Here is a 12,445-nt window from a genome sequence, read left to right as displayed (position 1 = left end):
CTAAAAAGACATGCTCTGCATTGGGCCGAATGTAGAAGTAGAGCTCACACATAAAGACATCACACAGTCACCAGGTGTGAAACCAGAAACAAATTTTGCATTTTGTCAAATGCCATCACCAAAATCATCAACACACATCAGAATGTTTATCAATTTTTTTATCTAAAAATCTCACTAGTTAAAATAACATGTACAACTTAATACATAAACAATCATCTGAAAATAAATTCAGACCGACAAAAGAGTTATTTGATTGGTTTTACCTCTTCTGAGAGTAATCAAGGCAGCAGGTCTATTTTCTACAATTTTCAGTTCTGTTCTGTTTTTGAGCCACAGGTTTTCAGTGCTGCACAAATAAAATACATTCACAAAAGGATGAAACATGACCCCTGCATCATTAATATTTTACTATGTATAAATAAATAGCGGTTTGTGTTATTGAAGTGTCTGCCTCCAGACATATTGAGCTGATGTTTTACTGCAGGCTGCTGCTGCTGCTGAGTGGCAGGCCCCTATAAAGTGTGGAAACCTTTTCAGTTCTATTCGTGTTTCTGTGTTTTTCAGTGTGCAAGTTCAAAGCCCACAAACGCTGTGCTGTAAGAGCCACTAACAATTGCAAATGGACGACCTTGGCCTCTATAGGGAAGGACATCATTGAAGATGAGGATGGGGTGAGTTGGTTTGAAGCAAGTTCTTACTAACTTTTAAATAGAGAGCCATCACAAAGTAATTTACGTTTCTTTCATTTTGCAAAGACAACCTTCAATGCCGACCTATTGTAAAAAGAATGTCTCGACAAGAGAAGTATTTATCCCGTTCTGTAACATGTGTGTGTTAAACCTCCAGATTGCCATGCCTCATCAGTGGTTGGAGGGCAACCTGCCTGTCAGTGCCAAATGTGCCGTGTGTGATAAGACATGTGGCAGCGTACTAAGGCTGCAGGACTGGCGCTGCCTCTGGTGCAAAGCCATGGTAAGGCATCTGTCACACCCTCATGCTGAACGCAGCGAGCGTGCAGAGAAGATGGTGCGTCTAGGAACATGTTAGATTGGGCAGCATGGGAACATCTTAGCATGACTTTCATCTCAACTGTATGTTTGCCCTGAAGTTCAAACCACACCAGCAAATTACTACACATAATGAAAAACACAACACATTCAAAAACACAAAAACATCAAGTAAGCACAATTACAAGTTAAGAAAATGGATCGACATCAACAAAACGGAAGAGGTAGGTCCTAGTGGGAAGCCTGAGACATTGTTGGCCAGCCTGCATGGGCCCCATGTGGGATATGGTCAGGTATGCTGGCTGGGTGACTGGGCGACACCACTTTTAGCTTTAGAACCAGATGTTATGCTGGCTTTAGGGCATTTGCTGAAAATATAAATGTTACCGGTGATGGAAATGCAGCTACCGCCATATTTAGAGCAGGAGTGGGCAATCCTGGTCCGCTAGGGCCGGTGTCCAGCAACTCTTGGATGTCTCCCTATTCCAACACACTTGAATACAACAGCTGAATCACCTCCTAAGTGCAGTCAAGTTCTCCAGAGTCCTGCTAATGACCTCATTATTTGACTCAGGTGTGTTGAAGTAGAGATACATCTAAAAGTTGCAGGAGACCGGCCCTCGAGGCCTGGAGTTGCCCACCCCTGATTTAGAGTCATTAGACATTCTTTGAATCTCAGCTCTGTTGTTTTTCACAATGTGGGAAATACATAGCGCCTTCCTGTGACTGCCTTCCTCTCTGTCTAAACAGAGAGAAAGCGAATTCAGGAATAATTTCTCATCCTAGAGCCAAAAGTGGTGTCGTCCAATCAGTGATCTGTCAGGTTTTTCCACTGAGTCTTACTTCTTTTGTTTTGTTAAAGTCGTCGTGTGTTCTGAATATGCATAGTTGTGTTCAGTGATTTGTTGATGTAGCTTGGGGTCACCGTACAACTCTATAGCTTGGAGGTTGTTATTGGAATAAATATTTTTCAGCAAGTAATTTTTTTCCAATAAAACTACAAATGCCTTAAATGAGTCATCTTTGGCATATCAACTAGTCCTCTAATTGCAAGATGACAGCTCAGTTGTCCGTTTCGTTGATTCTGTCTGGACTGTAGAATGCTGAATGACAGTTTTTTTTCTATTTCTTCCTCTAGGTGCATACAGCCTGTATGGACCTGTACCCTCGCAAGTGTCCTCTCGGTCAATGCAAAGTCTCCATCATTCCCCCCACGGCGCTCAACAGCATCGATTCAGATGGTAGGCAATGACTGCGCACGCGGTAACCTGTACAATAACTCAATCTGAAGGGTCGGGGGTCAAAGTCTGACTCCACCTGTGAGGAACCATTCTTTCTCACAAGTGAACACTGGAGCTTTCACTTCATTTGATCTGCTGATCTCTTTTCTTTGACCTCTGACCTGCTGTGGGAGTGATGTGGTGTGAGAGCAGAATTCGATTTGATTCGATAAACCCATCCACGACCTCTAAGGTCATTATTTGTCAATCTAAGAACAGGCTGGCTGTCATCATTTAATCGGTTATTTTTAATGAGCTTCCTGTTTGTGGTAAGAGACTTCTTGTGTCTTTCTTTAAGCGATGGCTTTCTTCTTTGTTGGTTTGGTGGTTGGAGTGGACACAACGGGAGACTGGACAGTTCTGAAATAGATTTGAAAATGAGAGCATTACACTCACAAACAATAGGATACAAGAACTACTGAATACGAATGAACACTGCAATCTTTAGATTTTTATTTGACCATGCGCCATTTTCCTTCCATTTAAAATCATGTTCTATTGTGTGCTTGTGTGTGTGCGTGTGTGGGTGTGTGTGTAGGGGTGTGTGTGCGTGTGTGTGTGTGTGTCCCTGTATGTAAAATCCAAGTAAAGTTAGGGGTGGGAAGGCAGCCTCTCTGTTTCCCTGACCCTGAGGTGTCTGGACAGCCTGCCAGATCTCACTGTGAATCCATTCTAGTTCAGCACCTGCGAGACGAACCCTGATAAGCACGCTGGATTAGATTACTGCCGCCGAAGCAATCACACACGGACCGCTGCGTCTGAAAAGCTGCCATCTTCTAAGTGGCACCTGAATAATAGAAAAGTGGTGGGATTGAGCATCCAGATGAAAAGAGAAGGACAAGGTAACGCAGAGGTGAAACTACGACGACGATGCGCTCATCTCTCTGTCCTCACGTGCCGAGGATCCCCGCTGCTTTACACGAAGAAGAAGAGCGAAGGGACCGCTCGGGTTTCAGTGTTGCCAGATTGTGCGGGTTTCCGCCCAGTTGGGCTGTGTTTGGACAGCTGTGGGCAGGTTGTTAATATTTGGGCTGCCTTTCACAACATTATGGCAAGTTTTTAGAAAAGTTTCAGAGGAAAGCTCTTTCGAAGTACTTGTCATTATATTCACTGCAAAAAACACCAAACCATACTAAGTATTTTGGTCTGGTTCCTAGTGCAAACATCTTGATATCTTTAAAATAAAACTAACTTACTTTTTCATCAGTATTAAGGAATTGACTTAAAACAAGCTTGTATATGTTGCTGAAAAATTACTTAGTTACTTAGGTTAGTTTTGTCTTATTTCAAGTGTGCTAAGATATTTGCACTAGAAACCAGACCAAAAGTACTTTGTAGGATTTTGTGTTTTTGCAGGTTTTCTGTAGAAAAGCACAAGACTTTTCATAAAATGCCATGTTATTGCACTTATCTGAAATCTCAAGAATGTGTCGAATGTGACATCATCAGTCACTAGTCATTTCTTCGTCATGCGTCTGTGTAGTAGCATTGTAAAACAAAAATCCCAGGGCAACATCATGATTTCAAAGGAAATATCTCTCAAGTCTCGTTGCGTTCAAAGAGTTAAATCCTTTGTAGTCTCAACGGAATCTGGTTCTGTTCAGAATATAATAAAGGAAAACCAAAAATGTTGTGAATTGTCAAAATATATATAAAATTCCATTTTATTTTTTATTTCATTTTTATTTCATAGTTCATGTAACAACCAAAAGAAATCATGAATGCAGAGGAACAGAAAGAGACATAAATTTATATCTGCCCCATTTTCACATAAATGGGGCAGATGACAAGAACTCATGTGAAAATGCTGGACGATAGTTTGTCCCAAAAGTTACTGTGATAAACAATAATATTGTTGTTTTGAGACCATTTTCAAATAATATAATGATATTGGCACAAAAATGCAAGTACACATTCTCAGAGATCAAAAAACTTTAAATTCTAAGGAACATTTAACACTGGAAGTGGAAGACATTTTAAAATATCCAAAATAAACAAAACAACAAATAAAATCGATTATAAAGTTTCTGTCAAGAAAACTGTCCTTCAGAAAAAGAGCTGGTTGAGAGCAAAGCACCAGACTGAAGACTTTTGTCATCTAGTTTTTGGTGGAAAAGAGAGAAATGATTGAGAAATGATTGAGCATGTGATTAATTGATTTATTTCTTATTGCAACAAACCCACTTTTATGAACAAATTTCAAATACACAAAAAACAAACAAAAAATACAATGCAAATGCAGAAAGAGATTCAGTTTTCAGCTATAGTTTTTTTTTTCGCTGTCAGGATCCTTCCATAAACCGACACCTTTAATTGAATCGTCTCAGTCCAGAATGTACTTTTTTTTAAAATTTCACTTCCTTTTAAGTGGTGTTTGCTTGCTCTCTTTACAAATCTGTTTTGGATATTGTTTGGAATATTATTGGGACTATATCAGCATGAATTTCATTAGAGGTTGAGACACGCTGTTTTTTTGGAGTCAGGTTGGGTTTTACGTTGTTTTTGGGCTGGAAACTGTCAGTGGGATCTGGCAACCCTGTTGGTATTATCTGGCTGAGGGAGTGTGGTGTGTGTGTGTGTTGTTTGGGGAAGAGAGGGGGGGACACGAGCTGCAGCACGTGCCGGAGCGCCGTGGCTCCCTGTCTTCGCTTCCTCTCTCTCCCCTACCACTCACCCTCTTCTTCCTCCATTCCTTAGCAACAGCACGATAGAGAAAGTGAGGCAGAAAGAAGGGGGGAAATCAAAACGGAGCGCAGATGAAGACACTAAAGAGGAAAAACAGAGGGAGGGTTTGAGGGGAGCTGTAGTATGCACAAAGCTGTCATCGCCAAGGTTTTCTTTAAGGATCAGGGCGTCTTGCTGCTTTGCCTCCCACAGATCGGCATATAGCACGTGTTTTTACCTCATGTCACCGTCACACGCGGTTTCGATGAACGATGGAGAGCAGGGTCGGATCCATGTGATAGACTCTACCTGCACCACTTTGCTCCCTCGTATTTATCACCCTTTCAAACAACACTTCATCAGCCGGAAAGTCAGTTTATACAAAAGCGTCGGTAGGTGATTAAATAGAAAGGCTTTCTAAACTTCATGATGCACAAAGGGAACCAGATTGAGACGCTTTAAATAGGCCGTCATAAAGAAACCCTCGTCAAACTGCACTGTTGTTTTCTTGCGGTCTTGTTGCTGAACTGCTGACAGTATAAAGGGGAGCAGGTGGGCATGTTCAAACTGAAACGGTGGATTTTCTGCAGGCTTCTGGAAGGCCACCTGTCCCCCGTCGTGTGCCAGTCCCCTCCTGGTCTTCGTCAACTCGAAAAGCGGAGACAACCAGGGGGTGAAGTTCCTGCGACGCTTCAAGCAGCTTCTCAACCCGGCCCAAGTCTTCGACCTGGTCAACGGGGGTCCGCACCTCGGGTGAGGAGATAAACCCGACACTATATGGGTTTTGGGGTTTTTTTTGTTAAGTGCCTTCAGATGACATTAGTTGTGAATTGACGCTATGCAAATAAAGTTGAATTGACCTGAACTGGTTTTGTTTCTGTCAGCCTGCGTCTGTTCCAGAAGTTTGACAACTTTCGGATCCTGGTGTGTGGTGGGGACGGCAGCGTGGGATGGGTCCTGTCAGAGATAGACAAACTCAACCTCCACAAGCAGGTAATCCACAGGACAGGAATGTGTGGGCTGATGCGTTTGAACTTAGTCTTGTCTTAACACCCTCGAAGTTTCTCATATTATAATCACATATTTCAATATATCCAATCAAGGTTTTTATGTCTTCAATCGCACACAAAAGTGAAGTTTAATGAAAATATGTTGTTTTACTTTTCAAAAGCAGACATTTGGAAAGTGTTGTGTGCTTTAAAACTGCAGAAAGTGACTTCTATAAAATATGTTTTTTATATATTTGTTAATATTGTCACTGTGCTGTTGTGACGGCATAAGAATTTGAAAAAAATCGAGCTTCTCCACCCCCTTCCTGAGACACCCATCAAAAACAATCAACCAGAGCCAGAAGGCAGGACTTAGACTTAGACTTAGACTTAGACTTGTACTTGTACTTTATTGATCCTTTGGGAAGACTCCCTCAGGAAATTGAAGTTACCAGCAGCTCCCAGGCAAAAAACAAAGATAACACACAGTAAGCAAAAGTGCAAAAGAATACAAAATACAAATTAAATACTAAGGTACACACCAAATGTGAGTAACCAAAACCTTAAATTATGCAAGAAAAACCTTAAATTATGCAAGAAACAAGGAATAAGAATATAGAATATAAGAATATAAGTAAATATAAATACAGCACAAAAAAAATATAAGAATTTGGCGAATAGATTGACCAGTGATATCGTATTGCACTATGTGGTTTGACCTGACTTAGAGCTGTTAATCATCCTCCTGTATGTGCTGTTCAATGTGCTAATTGAGGCCCCATTTCTCCGCTGCCATTGGTGGCTATGCTAACTAGCATTAACATTTATTGCAGGCTACATAGTGGTGCACCAGCTGTAGCAGCAGAGAGCAAAGGAGGAGGGTGTGAGCAGTGTACACTAGGGTGATGGAAAGCGCTAAGAACCACCTTCTGGCTCTGATTGGTTGTTTTTGACCGGGAGTTTGGAATTTCTGTAGATCACTACAGTAGCACTGAAAGGAGGTGGAGGAGATTGATTACACACAGATTCATCTGTCTCATAACATAATGTCACGTCATGATGACAGTCTTAACAAATATGCAAAATACAAGATTTATTTCAAAAGTTACATATTGCAGCTTTAAGTAGAAAACAGGATGGCTGAATGGAGCAAAGCAACCTCGCTCTGTTTCCTTCCTCTGACCTGTAACCATGTTGGATTTTTGGGAACCTCATTCTGTGGACTCCCAGCAGATGGCTTGTCTTTCCTGCTGGCCAACTTCCATAAAGCACAGTCATGTAACCGGAGCATGCATGACCAAACGCACCCCAGCAATGTCACCGCGCTGCCCAGTAAACCCCTGTGCCTGCTGCCTTTCAGTGCCAGCTGGGGGTGTTGCCCCTCGGCACCGGCAACGATCTGGCCCGAGTGCTGGGCTGGGGCCCTTCGTGCGACGACGACACCCAGCTGCCTCAGATCCTGGAGAAGCTGGAGCGGGCCAGCACCAAGATGCTGGACCGCTGGAGCATCATGACCTACGAGATTAAGATCCCACCCAAACACAGCTGCCCCACCACGCCGGAGGGAGCCGACGACTGCCAGGTAGACGGAACGGCCGACACGCACAGACAGGCCGGAGAGCGCCTGACTTTTTTTGTTTTTTTTAATCCTGCTTCACTTCAGCTAAGGTTCAGAACAGGAAGAAGAAGACGAATAATAAGAATGATCCCTCCGCAACAAACTGACACCATTCATCCGTTTCTTTCTTTATGCAGTTTCACATTTCAGCGTATGAACACTCAGTGACCACTCACCTCACAAAGATCCTCAGCTCAGAGCAGCACTCTGTGGTCATCTCTTCTGCCAAGTAAGTGTTCCACTGTAAGAACTCAGTCTGTGAACCAGCTCACAGGAGCCTTTAATTGGACTAAATGTCAACAGAAAATACAATTTAAGAGCTGCTGCTGCATCAGTAAAACCAGGTCTGGAAAGCAAGTTATGGGGAGCACAAGTTTATTTTACCACTGGAAAAACAGTAAATTTTATCAAGTATTTCTGTCTAGCTTTTAGTGCAAATGTCCTAGTACACTTGAAATGAGACAAAACATACTTTCAAGTAACTTTTCAGCAAGATATAGGAGCTTGATTTAAGAATATAATTCCTTAATACTGGCGAATAAGTAGTAGGTTCACTGACAGATTATTGCCTTGAAGAATAATCTGCCAGTTGAACTGGTACTTTTTCAGTATTAAAGAATTATTGTTTTAAATCACTGCGACAGACTGGAAACCTGTCCAGGGTGAACCCCGCCTCTCGCCCGGAACGTTAGCTGGAGATAGACACCAACACCCCTCAGGACCTCACTAGGGACAAGGGTGTTAGAAAATGGATGTTTTAAATCAATCTCCTATATCACTCTGAAACGTTACTTGTAAGTTTGTCTTATTTCAAGTATACTAAGACACTTGGTAAGATTTGCAGTGAAGAAAAATTCAACACAGGCTTATTTAAGCCCATTGAGACAATTGGAACTTTAAAATCTGACTGAAAATACTTGGTAAGATTTTGTGGTTTTGCAATGTATTAGACCAAATACAGTAGATTCGATTCTGATTGGGACATCTCTGGCGTTATTGCAGCTTCTGTATCTGAAAACAGCAAAGGAATGAAGACACATTTTTATTTGTGTTCCTCAGGATTCTGTGCGAAACTGTGAAGGATTTTATTGCCAAAGTGGGGAAAGCATATGAAAAAAGCACAGAGAACGTTGAGGAGTGCGACTCGATGTCTCTCAAAGTAAGTCAAAAAAAAAAGAGAAAAGAATCACCATTTTCCTGTTTTATTTTCTTTAACTAGTCTTTTTTTTCTTACTGTCTCTAACTGCCTGCCTCCCCCCTCCCATCAGTGTGCCATCCTGAACGAGAAGCTGGACTCCCTCCTGCAGACGCTGAACGCGGAATGCCAGTCCCTGCCGCAGCTTCCCCACTGCACCCCTCCGATTGTGGAAGAAGAACAAGAGGAGGAGGAAGAGGAAGAGGAGGAGGAGGAGGAAGCCAGTGAGGAGAGCCTGACGGAGCTCAAGGGGAAGCTGGAAGAGGAGGAGACGGAGAAGGGGCGGGGGGGCAGCGGGCCCCCTCAGCAGCTGTTTAAAAGCCGGGAGCAGCTGATGCTCAGGGCCAACAGTCTGAAGAAAGCCGTCCGGCAGATCATAGACCAGGCTGTGAGAGGTGCACTTACTTTATGACTCCTGAAGGAACCACGTTCAACTTGTCTGATGATTAAGGATTCTGCGTGTTTGAAATATTGTTTTATTATTGGAGGCTTATAAGAAAACACGAGCACTCGCAGCTAGCCCTGTCACCATCAACAGTTTTGTCGGATGATAAATTGTCCGAGCAGATATTGAGATAAAAGATGATGTTGTTGTTTCTGAGATCATTTCCAAGTAATAAACTGATAGTGGGACGTTAATGCGAGTCCGCTCTCTCAAGGACCAATAAACTTGTAATTTTGTTCACTCTAGACCTGGACGACATTTTAAATATGCTACATAAAGCGACAAACAAGAACAAGAAATAAAATGAAAATAAAAAACACTTTGGTTTTCATTGTTCACTCTAAAAGTGTGTGTTGCTGAATAAAATCCACATTAAATCAATTTCATTAAATATTCAAAAACCCAAAATGTGAACAATTGATAAGCAATTAATCAAATCGATGCCAGTACTGTCCTTGCCTCATGATAAACCGCAAACGAGACTTCTTCCTTTTTTCCCGCCCCAGCCAGTAAAAGAGGTGCGAATACTTTCTCTCTGCAGTGGTGGACGAGCAGAACGCCCACACGGACGACACGGAGCTCCCGTCGCCGCTGGAGTTCAGGAAGGACAGCGAGGACGAGAACAGGGACAGCGAGAAGGACGAGGACACCAAGGAACTGGAGGCGGTGTCGTGTGAGTGTTTACTCCTTCACTCCGGTCTCTGACCTGCCAGACGTCCAGGTTACACTCCGCTTGCAAACCTTTCACTGACCGATTCTGCATAGATTTCCAGAAAAAAAAAAACTTCACTTGTTGCTGAAAGGGAATTTAAATGTCGCCACCTTGTGCTTATTCCACTCATCGCAGCGTAGGGATCAGAGGCCTCATGGAAAAATTTTCTTGCTGACGCAAATCATGTTTCCTGTCATAAATAAACTCAGGGATTAGTGCTAAAAGTGAGTGCAGAGGAGCTTCCCTCCTGTGGTATTCCACCTCCTGCTTCAGGCTGAGCTGTTCATCTTCACCTCTGCAGTTTTCCACAACGGCCTGTTGACACGGAGAAGTTCTCCGGTGATAAATGAGTGTACCTGACGGCAGGGTAGAGCTGCTGTTTGAAGCTGTCCCCCAAGTCCAGACAGGTTACCATAGAGACACCCCCCCCTGGACCGACCACAGGACGTTTCAACCTCTGCTGGGCAGAACGCCTTCCTGTTTATCCGAGTTCTGCTTCCTTTCTTCCTCACTTTTTATTACAGTTAGTCGACATACTGTAGCACTCGAATGCTCAGCTTTGTGTTGCCACCTTTCCTTTCACTGCATGTTGACTTTTCTAACTTGGAAGCACCGGAATCTGAAAACAAGAAGACGGTTTTAGGTGTTTAAGTTAGATAAATGATCCCTTTCTGCATTTATATCTTATTTCTTACCTAACGTCTATGGGTGTGTGATATGGGCTTTGAATTTTAGCATAATATTCTGTAGTACTACTGCAATAACAATTAAAATTATGATAAAAATCTAATTTATTATTTATTTTTTAGGTTAAATGCATGGCACACAAACATAAAGGCATCACAAACATAAATGCCAGTCTTAAACAAACATTCCTATTTGAAACAGGCTTAAACAGGCACCACATGCGTAAAGAAGTGTGATTATTACATAGAGACTTCAGGTAATCATCTTTTCAAATTTACTGGTATTTATTGATGTTCTCATGGGGAAAAGAAAAATGAGAAAACTGTAAATGTAAAATGTTAGTTAGCTTTTTTTAAAAATTAGCAGAAATTTATCATGACAACTATAAATCAAAATTCTTATTGTGACAAGAAATTAAAAAAAAGAAAAGGAGTATTTAGAGTTAACAATGGCGATGCACCGATTGCAGATTTCTGACCCATCACTTTTTTTGACTGAAAAGTCTCTAAGTTAGTCAGGTAGGATGAAGAAAAATTGGGTGCTATTTATCAGTGCACACCTAGTCAAAAATATTTCACAAAGTAACAAATTGTGCTCGATGTAAGCAGTTTTATAAAAACCATCAAGCTGAACTCATTTTTGCTGGGTTAGAAAACATCCAGTTCGAGCTGAAGAAAACAACACTAACCTTCAGAGAAAAAAGGCCACCAAAACCAGCTTCAGTTTACATTTCTTTGTGATACAGCACAGTTGAAATCTTATAAGTTGCTTATTTGTGGAGCATGTTCTTCAGTCCACAGACGTCCTATTTCTGCCATCAAAGACATGAGAGAGAAGGATCGGTTCAGTTTAGCGATAAGCTTTTAGGAGCAAAGCAGATGCTGACACAGTCACAGTAAGAACAGTCATAGACGTGTAAATTGATCTTGTCCTAGAAGTATCTGCTATGAAGTAGGTCACTGTCAGCTGATATGTATTATCTATTTTTAGACTAATCGTTCTCATCTTAGTAAAAGTAGACATTATGGTTAGTCGTTTAGTTTTGTACAAATTAGCATGTATTTGGAGGGTTTGTTTATTCGGTTGTCTCCTGCTTGCTGACGGCTGCTTAATTAACTGCTATCACAGCGCCTGGCGGAGTTACGTTTTCAGTATTAGATGAAAAAGGTTATATTTTACATGGCGTGTCGTTTTGAACCCTAGGAACCATTCAGTTCTGTCGAGAAAAGACTGAAGCGTTTCCTGTGTGCTTCTGTGTGTGTTCAGCCGCTAGGAGTCCCTGTTCCCCGACAGAGAGCAGAGTGAGCCGCAGCACCCAGTCGTACGGCCCCTTCACCATCACACCCTTCACCACCAGCAAGGAGAACCTCCCCGTGCTCAACACACGCATCATCTGCCCTGGTAAACACACACTTCAACCCGTTGCACCAAAAAGTCCCCACTCCGTCAGAAGCCACAGCCCGGTGCTGTTTCCTGACGGATGCTTTGTGTTTGTGTGCAGGGCTGCGAGCCGGGCTGGCCGCCTCCATCGCCGGAAGCTCCATCATTAGCAAGATGCTGCTGGCTAACATCGACCCTTTCGGCGCGACGCCCTTCATCGACCCCGACCTCGACTCGCTGTGAGAGTCACTACCTTCACTTCTCTTTGTCGTTCACACGTCTGTGTTCTCTCTGGTTGCTCTCTGAAGTCGCGTTTCCATGACAAATGTGCGCAAATCTTTGTCTATATTCCGCTAATGTCCAAAAAACACCATTTCGCAATTGCGGGTTTTCATTAAATAAGAAATCAAATTTAAATCACACGTGGATAAGCTTGTTCACTTGATAAGACATTAAAAATTGTGACAG

General features: G+C 42.4%; 1 protein-coding gene across 7 annotated transcripts in view; it reads left to right on the top strand.

The window, feature by feature from the left end:
• The window catches only part of dgkh (diacylglycerol kinase, eta), a 65,198-nt gene that overhangs the window by 38,911 nt on the left and 13,842 nt on the right, over positions 1 to 12,445 (top strand). For all 7 annotated transcript variants that reach the window (XM_032566997.1, XM_032566996.1, XM_032566993.1 and 4 more), the window contains 12 exons: positions 565 to 671; positions 847 to 972; positions 2,146 to 2,248; positions 5,542 to 5,704; positions 5,836 to 5,944; positions 7,301 to 7,522; positions 7,696 to 7,787; positions 8,618 to 8,717; positions 8,827 to 9,148; positions 9,740 to 9,871; positions 11,864 to 11,998; positions 12,099 to 12,216. In XM_032566997.1, the coding sequence (XP_032422888.1) occupies positions 565 to 671; positions 847 to 972; positions 2,146 to 2,248; positions 5,542 to 5,704; positions 5,836 to 5,944; positions 7,301 to 7,522; positions 7,696 to 7,787; positions 8,618 to 8,717; positions 8,827 to 9,148; positions 9,740 to 9,871; positions 11,864 to 11,998; positions 12,099 to 12,216 (1,729 nt within the window). The remainder of the gene's footprint in view (positions 1 to 564; positions 672 to 846; positions 973 to 2,145; positions 2,249 to 5,541; positions 5,705 to 5,835; positions 5,945 to 7,300; positions 7,523 to 7,695; positions 7,788 to 8,617; positions 8,718 to 8,826; positions 9,149 to 9,739; positions 9,872 to 11,863; positions 11,999 to 12,098; positions 12,217 to 12,445) is intronic.

This window comes from Xiphophorus hellerii, chromosome 7 (genome assembly GCF_003331165.1).
Source record: "Xiphophorus hellerii strain 12219 chromosome 7, Xiphophorus_hellerii-4.1, whole genome shotgun sequence".
Lineage (NCBI taxonomy): Eukaryota > Metazoa > Chordata > Actinopteri > Cyprinodontiformes > Poeciliidae > Xiphophorus > Xiphophorus hellerii.
Note: the sequence above shows the minus strand (reverse complement) of the source record. Positions and strands in the feature narration are given on the sequence as shown.